Raw genomic sequence first — 12,057 nt, 5'->3', positions numbered from 1 at the left:
TCCGGGGAGAGCATGGACAGGTGAGGCAGGGACCTCAGCCCTTGCCTGGATGGGGGACATGCGGTCTTAGTCCACGGGCTGGCATGGGGAAAGGGGCAGGGGAAGGAGGCGGGTCCACAACAGGGAGAAAAACTCAGCAAGACTTGATGCTTGACAGGATGTGGGGAATAAGGTAGAGGGAAGAGAATTCTGGATTGGGTAACTAGGGGATGAGGGTCCCAATCATTTGAGGTGGGACCACAAGAGGAGCGGACATGAGGAGTCCAGGTTGGAGTCTGTTGAGTCTGGAGAATCTGAAGGACAGCCACTATGATGACATTACAGGGACAGACCTGCCAAGTGTCCTGTATCTGTATCCCACCTTCATGAGCTGGAAACACTGTCTCCATGCTGCCTAAAAAGAGGGCTGAGAATGCTTGCCCCTGCCTTTGGACCCTGACCTTCCTCTACCCTCTGATAGCCCGCATTTGTGCCCAGAAACAGGCCGTGGCTGTGCCGTCATCACCTCTTCCACTCACGCCCCAGCTCCTGCCCCACTGCTGGTGGGGGTGGTGGGTAATGGGCCCCTGGGACTGCCCCCCGCCGCTGGCTCTCCACCTGTCCCCAGCCTCACTCCCCACCGGCCTGCTGGGACTGCCAGCGTGCGCGGTCCCCAGGCCAACAGGGCTCCACCGCACATGTACCCAGGCCTAGGCCGACTCCCCTTCAGAGAAGTGTCCCATCCAGGCTCCTTGAGGTGTGTGGAACAGCATGAAGGCCGGGACCTGCTCCCAGCGGCAACTTCAACCTTGCAGCACTTTGCACTCCTTACCAGTGTCACCCGTTCCCCTAGGCCCTGGGTGGACACGGAGAGGGTCACCCCCGCCGTGGGCACGCTGCCGGCCTCCACTTCCCCAGCCGTGCTGACGGGCACCTCGGCCTCTTCAGCTGCTGTGGCTGCCGAGCCTTCTTCAGCATCTGCACCCTGAATGGAAAGGCATCATGAGGGACCTAGCAGCAATCTACTGTGGTCGGCTTGGCTACAGGCGGCAGACAGCCGAGGCCCGTCGGGCACCTGCACCCTGTTGCCTCCTCGCCTTCAAAGCACTTGTATATCTGAGACCTCATCCCACACCGCTGCCTCGAATGTGGCACCCACGCAGAAACCCACACCTCACACACCACTCAAGGCAGGAGTCCCTGGACAGCATGCCCCCCGTGTGGCTCACCCCGCTCCTCCCCATCACCCTCAGGGCCACCCACCACGGTCCCTACCGTCTTCGCTCCTCCTAGGAGGGGGGCCTTCGCCGATGCCCAAGTCATGGTGCTGGAGCAAAACCCAGCTTTCCTTCTCGTTAGAGGAGTGAGCTGGCCTCACTGACCACTTCCTCTGATCTCTGATCCCAGCCCCTTGCCTAGACCACAACACAGACCCCAGGCTTGCTTCTCCCACCCCTTCTCCACTTTCTAAATCCTACTCCGACTAGGCCATTAGCCCTTCAGTGATTCCCCACTTCTGAACATGCTCCAGCTCCGACTCGCGGCTCTCAGGTCTCAGAGGCCTCTCCAGCCACATTCCCTACCTCCCCTTGCTCACACGGGACCTCTTTGCATGTTCTTGTTAACGCCTCCAGGGCTCTGTTCCTGCTGGCGTTCCTCCTGGAACACCTGTCTCACTCCCATCTGCCAGGCTCCTTCTAGGTGTCCTCATGGTCTTACCTTCAGCATCCTTTCTCCAGGAAGGCTTGCAGGACCCCAAATCTGGGCTCTCGGCCCCTTTTGGTGCTTCGCCTATTGCACCTCTTACCACTCTGTTCCCAAGAACTGGTCTATCTTATGCACCTGTGCACAGCACAACACATCACTCCACAAACATCCAGATGAGTCAACAGATGCCTCAGCCTCCGAATCCATGTCTATTCAGACCTGATCCCACAAGGCTGTCATTCTGAATTCTGCAGACTGGTAAGGAAACCCAGTGACTCCTCCCACAGAGATACCCACGACCCCTCAGAAACAGGTGAGATGGAGAATGGACTCTGAGCTACTCACTGGAGTGACCCCTTCCCCCATGTCCTCAGTGGACAAGGACAGGGCTGGCCCCCTGGTGGGTGCACTGCTGGCCTCCGCTTCCCCAGCGGTGCTGATGGGCACCTCCGCCTCCCCGGCCGCTGCTGTGGCTGCCAAACCTTCTTCAGTGTGCACACTCTGGAACAAAAGCATCGCGAGGGACCACATCACTGAGTCCGTGGCCCTGATCAACGAGCCTGTGGCTGGAGAGAACAGACTGCCCACACCCCTCTCTCTATCAGCTTGCCTTTCTCTAGCTTCTTTTTCTCAAAGCACTTTTCTTATCTTCGACTTCACTGCAGCCCCATGACAGTCCCAGAATCCCAGAATCCCAGGGACAGGAGAGACTACACAATGACTGTATCTGCTGGTTGATTCCAAGCATCTGTTTGCACATGCCAGTGACCAGTGATGGCTGTCTCCTGAGCCAGCCCTGCTCCAGCTCTAAACACTTCTATCTAGAAGCATCTGCCTCCCTGTGACCTCCCCTATGTGCCCATCCAGAAACTGTAAGAACAAGTAAATGTCTTTGCCCCTGACAGTGCTTCAGAGATGTGTGGGCAGCAGCTCTGACCTCCCCAGCCTTCTCCAGACTGAACTCCATGCTTCCCCCCCCCCATGACTCAGTTTCCCTGGGAAATGCATACCCTTCTCCAGAGGTTACACAGCAGATGCACAAAATAGCAACAGCAATTTTGGCTAGGTTTTAAAACTAGGTTTTATCTCAGTTTCCAAAGGTTTTTTTTTTTTTTCTTTTAAACTTGGGGGAGGGACACAGGTTATTCTGTGTAATTTTGTTTTGTTTTGCAAAAAGTAGTTCTTTTATACACTAAAAACACTAAGCTGATCAAAGTTAGATTTCCTTGCTGCAAGACTTATAAGGAATCTGTAAGACATGCTATATACTACATAACAGAGTATTTCGCAAGCATATTTGACCACAGAACCCTTTTTTCCTACAGCATGAATTCCTTGCAGAATTACTGTCCTCCCCAAAAAAGAGAGAAAAAATAATGTCACAGATTTTCAAAATGAGACTCTTTCTGCTTCAAATTTAGCTGGAGTCCCAAAGGCCTTTACGATAAAGTACAATTAGGAACAATTAATTCACTGGGGTGCTTGGGTGACTCAGTTGGGTGAGCATCTGACTTTTTTGACTCAGGTCATGATCTCACAGTTCATGAGTTTGAGCCCTGCATCAGGCTCTCCACTGACAGCATGGAGACTACTTGGGATTCTCTCTCTCTCTCTCTCTCTCTGCCCCTCCCTCACTCACAAGCACTCTCTCTCTCTCAAAATAAATAAGTAAAATTTTAAAAAAACAACTAATTCATTGTACAATTAAGTACACTTCCATGAGCTGGAAGAAGCAAGCAGACCACTTGTGTGGGACGGGCTAAGAGACAAGGAAAGGAAATCCGTTCGTCAGGGTAGGCCTACTACCTGCCTCTGGGCTATATAGGAAAAGGTAAAAAATTCCTTTGGAGAGAATTGTCAGTGTGCTGGGACTTTCCCCTCCCTTTGCCCCACTACAAATCATTTGGTGAGCTGGATACGTGTTCTTTGGGATTTGGGAGACAAAGGAACTGAATTTTGGTATTTTGCTGGACTGAACTTTGGAAATAGCTGTGAAAATAGGTTATTATCAGATAGTGACTGAGAGAGCAGGAGAAGTGTCTGAGTTTCATCCCAGGAGAGCAGAAAGAATGAGCTGACCCGTGGGTTTTCAGCAGAGCCGGCTGTGAGAAAAACACACGTGCTTTACTTTCGCACCTTACTGTATCTAGCTTTTAGAAAACCGGCTTTGCGAGTATAAAAGCCGAGTACACAACAATGGGGTGGACACATGTGCAGTCGATCGGATTCTGTCTTAAAGGGGCTCAAAGGGTGGATAAGGCTGTTTATCTTCAGAAATGAGCAGGAGGGAGGTGGGTACCGTAGGGAGGACCCGGTGCTCAGCGCCATGCAGATGTGAGGACAGGCTTCTGCTGCACCTCTCCCGTCTTGGTGCATCCCTGGTTAGCCTCTGGGGCCCCGAGTCTGCCCTCCTCTGTAGCAGCAGGAGGGAGGCAGTCCCCATGACATCCAACTAAAACCCTCCTCCTTCTTTATGGTGCCCAAGGCAAGCCACCAGCAGGTCTGAAACAAGCAAACTTACTACTGACTTAGCAAATGAAATGAACTATTCACTCACCTCTTCAGTGACATGGATGAGGGTCCCATCCCCCGAGCCAACGTCTGTAACGGGGGCACCGTCCACAGTATGAACTCCCTCCAGTGTGTCGTTCAGGATCTCACCAGACCCTAAGGAAGCAGGCATTCTGCAATTAACAACTGCACTTTGCAATCTTGGAAAAAAATGAAGTATCTCTTTATCTACTGACTTGAAAAAATGTCCATAATACAGGATTAAGGATTAAGAAGAAATAAAAACAAGTTGCAGAAAAACAGATGTTGAGGGGCAATTTTACACCGTGCTTTGATCACGGGTTCTGGCACCAGCTGCGGAGTGGGAACCCCGTTTTGCCACTTACTAGAAACGTGACCCGTGGCGAGTCGTTTAACCTGTGTCTCAGGATCCTCATCCACAAATCGGAAATAACAATTCCTATTTCACAAGGTTGTTCTGAAGACTATGTGCTTATAAGGATTAAATGCATTAATGCAGAAAGAGCATTGAGGACAGCCCCTCAATATAGTTAGCAATTGATAAATGTTCACTGTCAGTGGTTCTATATGGGTAAAGGGAAAAAAAAACTATATGAGTTTACTTGTGTTATTATCATTATACATATAATCATCATTATATATTTAATGCAATTATTAAATAATGTGTGTAATATACAGATACGTGTGTGTGTGTGTGTGCAGACATGCCACACACAGTTGGCTAACCCACAATGCTTAATATTGGTTTCCACCAGAGGATAGGAAAGGAAACTACTATCTTGGGGGATTCATACAACTCTGCACTGATTGAACTGTTAGCACAAGCACATATCTCTTTTGCAATTTAAAAAACAAGTGGAGGGGCGCCTGGGTGGCTCAGTCGGTTGAGCATCTGACTTCGGCCCAGGTCATGATCTCGTGGTCCGTGGGTTCGAGCCCCGCATCGGGCTCTGTGCTGACAGCTTGGAGCCCGGAGCCCAGAGCCTGTTTCAGATTCTGTGTCTCCCTCTCTCTCTGACCCTCCCCTGTTCATGCTACGTCTCTCTCTGTCTCAAAAATAAATAAACATTAAAAAATAAAAATAAAAATAAAAAACAAATGGAGTCCTAAAGCAAAGAAAAACAAATTACACTAATATGAATACACGCCTGTTATGTCCCACGCAGTGTCTCATTTCATTCTGCCACTAGCCTATCCGTCCTACCTACAAGGACCTTCCCACCACTTGGCAGCTTCAGGGACAGAGCCAGGACAGGAATCTCACGTTTTCAGTCTCCCCACCATCTCCTCATGGCATAGGTGTGCTGCTCTGATCTGCACGTTAGCACCTTATTATTATTAACCCCACTTTGCTGAAGAGGAAAAGGGTCCCACAGAAAGTAAGTGACTGGGAGGGGCCCTGAAACCAGGTCGGCCTGTCCCCATGCCAGGCCATCTGCACACACGGTGTGCTCACGCATGTCCCACGGTAAGAACTGACCTATGTATTGTCAGCACACATCACCACTCTCTCTCTCGTCCTCCCGGCTCTGGCCACCAGGGGGTGCTGTGCAAGCAGCAGGCCAGATCCCATGCCTTTGAGTCCCCACTCTTTGGAGGGTGGGGAATGGGGGTGCCATGGGTCAAGATGGTGTCAGAAAAGCTTAGAATAAAACTACTAGGTGGCTTTTTGCAGCCAGGGAGAGGGCTCAGGGTTCAGGCCTCTTTCTCCTCACCATCTGGGCTGTCCACCCAACCAGCAGAACAGAAACACTTCAGCAAGTTCCGTGGTTTCCGTTTGGCCTTTTCTCGGCCAGTTAAGGAGACTGGCTGATCACAGGGAACAGATGAGCTGTGCTTGGACCTGCGTCCCAGTCTGCATTTGGCTCCCACCGCCTTTGCACTCACCCCTCAGTCTAGGAGAGGCCCTGGTCCCAGCCCTGAAGCCCCCCACACTTCCTTGCCCCTCCTCAGAGATCCTAATTCTGCCCAGGAGGACAGCACTTGCAATTCATAAACCACTTCCACATCCCTGGCTGAGTTCAATCCTCTAATCTACCTGGGGAGGCAGGGATTAGGAACACTCCCAGCGGGCAGTTAAAGAATCCAAAGCTTGGAAGTGTTAAGCAACATGCCCCAGGCCCAACAGCAAATAGGTGGCTGAGCAGGGCTTCCGTCCAAAGTGTCTGCTCTGTCCCGACTCTTTCCACGGCTACACCCTGACTCAGTGATTGTATTATGACTTTGTTAAATAATTATACAAATTTTTTCCTAATCGGTACTGTATACCGTCTCTCATCCATAGACTTCCCAATTTAGTTCTTATTTTTTAAATTGTTTTTTAATGTTTTTATTTATTTTTGAGACACAGAGAGACAGAGCATGATAGGGGGAGGGGCAGAGAGAGAGGGAGACACAGAACCCAAAGCAGGCTCCAGGCTCTGAGCTGTCAGCACAGAGCCCGAAGCGGGGCTCGAACCCACGAGCATCAAGATCATGACCTGAGCCAAAGTCAGATGCTTAACTCACTGCGCCACCCAGGCGCCTCCCAATTTCATTTTTAAAGTAACGCTCATTTACTGATGGCAGAGGTAAAAGGAATAATGACACGTATGACTGCAGAAGACCTGTCAAACACAGAAGTAAAAAGAGGAAAGAACAGCCACCCACAATCCTTCCACCCAGATAATGACCTATAACATTTTGTTGTATGTTATTCTAACACACACACATATATACTGCTCCACATGGCTATATCCAAGTAGATATAAATAACATATCCAAAATTAGGGTTACAGCACACATATAGTTTTGAAATCTGCTTTTTTTTTCATGGAGTATACCATGAGCACGTCCCTGGGACTGAATCTTCTGCATCACCAATTTCAGGGCTGTACATATGAATGGAACACAATATGCCCAACCAATCCCTCCTCCAGGTAGTCTGAGTGGTTTTGGGCCCTTTTTTTCTGCCCTGCATTTTGGTGCTCTGGCACGGGCAGTACCTTCAATGGAATGGCCACCCCTCTGATAAAAGGCTGAAAGCACAGACCAATCTCAGACCTTGGGACATGTCAAGCTGCTGCCCGGGGGATCACATCAGATCTTGGGTTTTGGCCAGTGTCCTCTGCACAGCTCGTGGAATAGGAGTTAGGAGTGAGAGCCCTGGATGGGGAGCCAGGAGGCCAGCACCTCCCCCAGGGCCTGCCGCTGACCTGCTGGGCACCTGCCCCTCTCTGGCCACCAGTTTCCCACGTGAGCCATGTAGGAGTTTAGATGACTCGATCCTATCCTCTGAGAGTCAAGAGTTGGTGGCCGAAGCTGGAAAGGGTGGGGATTCTGGAGTCAGGCCTGAGCACTGGGTCGGTCCCAACCCTCCCTAGTTGTGTGACTGTGAGCATGTCACTTACCTTTCAAGCATTGGTTTTCCCACCCATAAAATCCCGGCCAATAATACCATCTGGGAGATGTATTATCAGGATTGGAGGTAAAGTATGTAAATACTTGGCACACAGTAGGTATTTATTATGCAGCAATAATTATTGTAAGCTTTTCTGTTGGAACTCAGTCCCTACTGGAGTCTGGGAGTTAAAAGTTCAAGTATCCAAGTTCAGGGACGCCCAGGTGGCCCAGTCGGTTAAGCGGCCGACTTCGGCTCAGGTCATGATTTTGTGGTCCGTGAGTTCGAGCCCCGCGTCGGGCTCTGTGCTGACAGCTCAGAGCCTGGAGGCTGTTTCAGATTCTGTGTCTCCCTCTCTCTGACCCTCCCCCGTTCATGCTCTGTCTCTCTCTGTCTCAAAAATAAATAAAAGTTAAAAAAAAAATTTAAAGTATCCAAGTTCAAACACAGCCATGCCATTTACAAGCCAAAGAGCCTCAGCTAGGTAACCCAACCTGACTTGATCTCCCCGTCTTGTCTATAAAATGAGGATGGTTAGCATTCCCTCCTCAAAGGACAGAGGGGAAAGTTAAATGAGATGCTCTACGTTGCATACATCACCCAGGTTGGGTACACAGTAACCACTTACTAAAAGACCACTGTATATGAAGGCATATCAGGGACTTGCCTTGCTCAGGGCTGCTGTGCAGGATGACACTCAAGTTGGTGGTTTCTGGAGTCCCCTCAGGTACAGGCTCTCCGGAAAGCTCCCCATCATCAGAAGGAGTGGATGGAGTCGGAGGTGTGTTTATGGGTTCCACTTTTGCTTCTTTAGACTGAAGGGAGGAAAAATGAGACCCAAAAGGATTTACTTGGGAGGAAAGCAGAAAAAAAACAGCAGTGATTATCATTGAAGAAAATAACATACCCACAAGGTGCTGAACTAATCCAGAAAAATGGCTGGACCCGCCTGCCATGTACATAGGCAACTACTGAACCTCCCAGGGCCTGAAAAAGGTATGTGCTGGGGGAATTGAGTTCTGTTCCATTTACAGAGAGGTTCTGCTCATCTTGGCTGAAGCTCCAGCACAAGGACCCTGCGCCCTAGGCCAGCACCGAGGAGGTGCCCAATAAAGCTCTGTTAGATGAGGGAATGAATGAGTAAACAAATGAATGAACCAGGCTGCACTCAGTGAGCACCATATAAATCCACTCCCAGATGTGTCCTGAACACCTATGAACTAGAAGATGAGTGTGATTTCCTTCCAAGGAAACTTTAGGGTCTGTGTTGCTTTTCCAAAGTCAGACAGTGTCTAGACTAACCTTACCAAGTAGAGAAAAACAAACAGACAAAAGCCCCCAACAGTTGGAAACACAGAGCATCTTCAAGATCTGGATGGAAATGGTGATGGGGGGCCATGAATGTCATGATATCATCCCAAGATCCAGGATCCCTAGACCCAGCCTCATCCCTTTCTCAGTTCAAGTGGTTGAGGGTGGTGAATGGAAGGATCCTGCTGACTGGTGTTGGACCCGTGGTATGAATAAGAAAATTCAGCCACTGAGGTATTAGGGCTGATTTGTTAATGGTCACATGACTTGCCTATCCTGACTAGTAATAGAAGGTTACTTCCTTAGTGCCAAAATCCAGTGTACAAACAGTGGATCTCCGGTCCATCAGAACAAAGGGGATTCTTATGGGCACCATAACTTGGGATTTAATGGTTCGGTTCTTACAGTCAAATCTAGGTCAAATCTCTGCTCTCCACTTACTGGCCACATTTTGTCAGGCAAGTCATGTAACTTCACTCTTCTGTAAAACGGGACAACAGTAATACTCTCAGGGTAGAAAATGCATGGAGATGCTCAGCACTGAGCCAGGCCCATAGTATGAACCCATCTATGGCAGCTATTATCAACATCACCAGAATTTTAAATTTTGAGAAAGGACAGCACCTCAATAGTGCTTTTCTCCGGGTGTTGGTATTAGAGGTGATTTTTTTATCTGCTTTGCTCATCTGCAATTGGCAGTTTTTTCAGTAACGATTATGGACTATATATGTATTGAAAAACAAAATCTAGGTTACTGTAGTGTAAACTCTTCAGGGTAGAAGCAGGAATGGAAACCTCCAAGAAGTTGGGCGTTGAAGAATGAGGAGAATTTCAGCAGCCAGGGAAGGAGGGAGGTGCTGGGTAAGAAAGGATACAGCAACCTGCGCCTGGTGAGGGTTCAAGGATTGGAGGAGGGAAGCAGGGGGTCGGAGCCAGGAGAGGCAGAGAGCGGGGAGGCCGGCCCTTTGGTGAGAAGTTTGGCCTTGGACCTGGGGCCTTCATGGGATATCAGGCTCAAGAGAAGTGTTGTGCTGTGGGGAGTTCACCCTGACACCAACTGGAGCGTGGATCTGAGGGTTGAAAGAGTTGAGGTTTAGGCCAAGAGACCGGGAGGCTGCACTACAGAGGCCCAGTGAGGCAGGACCAGGGTGGGGGGTGGCAGCAGAGAGTAGGTGCCACCGCAGGAAGGCTGTGGAGAACTCCCAAGTGGTCTTCCCCACACTTCCCCAGCTGCGGTGGTGACCCAGCAGGGTGGTAAGGGCCCTGCCCCGGGCACTTCCTCTCCTCTCCCTTCCAGGAGCATGCGGCACCCTGCAGTGCTTCTCTGATGGTGTCCTGTAGGGGACCTGAGCTTTGGGACAAGGCAGGCAGGTGGGGGTATGAGAAACAGGATAGCAAGGGAACAACGGGCTGAGTTCTGTTACTCAGGATGGCAAAGGTTCTGTTGTATGAAATCCCTGACTCCAGCCTGTCAAGCCCAAACCCTCTTTTGTCACACTCCCAAGAAGTCAGCTACAATGCCCTGTTCAAAGCAGAGCGTGACTCTGGTAAGCCGACCCTCGGTGGTTAGGGCAGCTGTCCTGCCTCCAGCAGGTGGCTGTGGTTTTCAGGGGCTAGCGTGAATGTGGATCCAGCGTGGTCTATGACACAACGGGGCTGTCGGGTGTACAGACTTTGTATTAAAAGTGTAGAGATTTGTTGGGCCTCTCTCTCAACAACAGAGTTACTCATTCCACACATATTTCCTGAGGCTCTACTGTGCGCCAGATCCTTAGGTGATCCCGGGGGATAGAGAAATGAAGAAATAAGGCAGAGCGTCTGCCCTTCAATTATTGGACTATGGGGAGACCCAGACCCAGACACAGTGTGGTTGACTGTGACACGTGGGACAGCAGAAGTGAGAGCCAAGTGCAGGAGGGAAGCTCCGATGAGGGGCTGTGGACTGGATCCTGAAGGAAAAGTAGGAATTGGCCAGGTGGGGCGGGGGAGGGGAGGGCGGGGGAAGGGCCCTCTAGGCAAGCAGACCACTGGGGCCTGGATGAAGGGATGCAATGTATAGAGTCTGGGAAACTGTGAGCATTTGGGTGTGGCTGGAAAAGAGGTCCTGGCTGTGGATCAGAATCACCTGCAGTGCTTTTACACTTTGGTGGGCCTCACTCCCCCAGAATCCGAATGTCCAAGTAGGCAGCAACTGTCCCCCCACCACGGCCCCCCCACCACCTGCCAAGACACACACGTGATTCTGATGCACAGCCAGAGCTGAGAACCGTGGGGACATTAATTCTAACTAGGCATGATAGAACTTTCCAGAAATGGAAAGGTGTGTCAACAGAAGCTGACGTAGCAGGGGGGAAGAACGGGGTAGCAGGGACTCCTGCCCTAAATGGGGAAAGAGGTGAGGAGGGCTGGCTTTTTAAGTCCCTAACTGCTTAGGCAGTCCATGATTCAGTTCGCTGGTCATGGCTTGTGTCTTGCAGGGTGGCAGATTGGAAAGGGTAAGGACAGGAAAGTGAGATTCATTCCAAGAGAGAAGCCAGAGACGGGAGGGGAACGTCTGAGAGAAGAGGGAAACTCCCTGTCCTGGGGTGGCGGGGGGGGGGGGGTGGGGTGGGCATAGAGGGAGCCACAGAGCCTTTTCCAGGAGATGGTGACATTACTGACGGAGCTCTAGGATCTGGACCCAAGCTGGAGACCTGGCTCTGTCCCCCTCCAAGCCAGGCAGCCCTGGGGACAAAGCTCTTCACCCCTCTGTGCCTCAGTGCCTCCTCTGAAGAATTAATGGAAAAACACCGCCCTGCAAATGGCAAAGGAAGTGAATGCTGTGCAGGTACCTGCGAAAGGGATTCTGATACCAGGAACAGGCAAGTTAGCATCAGGGCCCACAGCCCACAGAGAATTCTGTTAAGGACTGAGGACAGCCACAGGGTTTTGGCATGCTCCGGCAGCCCCAGTCACCAGCCAGGCAGGAAGCAGGTGGTGGGAAGGGGACCCCCAGGGGAACAGGGCACTCTGGCACAATAAGCCTATCAGTCAGGACTAATGACAGCCACCGCCATAAACTGAGGGCTGTCATGTGCTGAGTCCCACCCAGGTTTCACGAGGGTCATGTAAGTCGCGCTAGCCTATGAAGTAGGCATGCTCCATCTCAA

General features: G+C 50.7%; 1 protein-coding gene across 2 annotated transcripts in view; it reads right to left on the bottom strand.

The window, feature by feature from the left end:
• COL15A1 (collagen type XV alpha 1 chain) overlaps positions 1–12,057 on the bottom strand; it is a 108,712-nt gene that overhangs the window by 52,180 nt on the left and 44,475 nt on the right. The window contains exons 6-9 of one of the 2 annotated variants that reach the window (XM_043566328.1): positions 8,265–8,412; positions 4,244–4,353; positions 2,032–2,187; positions 812–964 (exon numbers count right to left, since the gene is read on the bottom strand). In XM_043566328.1, the coding sequence (XP_043422263.1) occupies positions 812–964; positions 2,032–2,187; positions 4,244–4,353; positions 8,265–8,412 (567 nt within the window). The remainder of the gene's footprint in view (positions 1–811; positions 965–2,031; positions 2,188–4,243; positions 4,354–8,264; positions 8,413–12,057) is intronic. The other variant, XM_043566329.1, reaches the window with a different exon arrangement.

Source organism: Prionailurus bengalensis, chromosome D4, assembly GCF_016509475.1.
Source record: "Prionailurus bengalensis isolate Pbe53 chromosome D4, Fcat_Pben_1.1_paternal_pri, whole genome shotgun sequence".
Lineage (NCBI taxonomy): Eukaryota > Metazoa > Chordata > Mammalia > Carnivora > Felidae > Prionailurus > Prionailurus bengalensis.
This window is presented reverse-complemented; position numbering and strand designations above follow the sequence as displayed.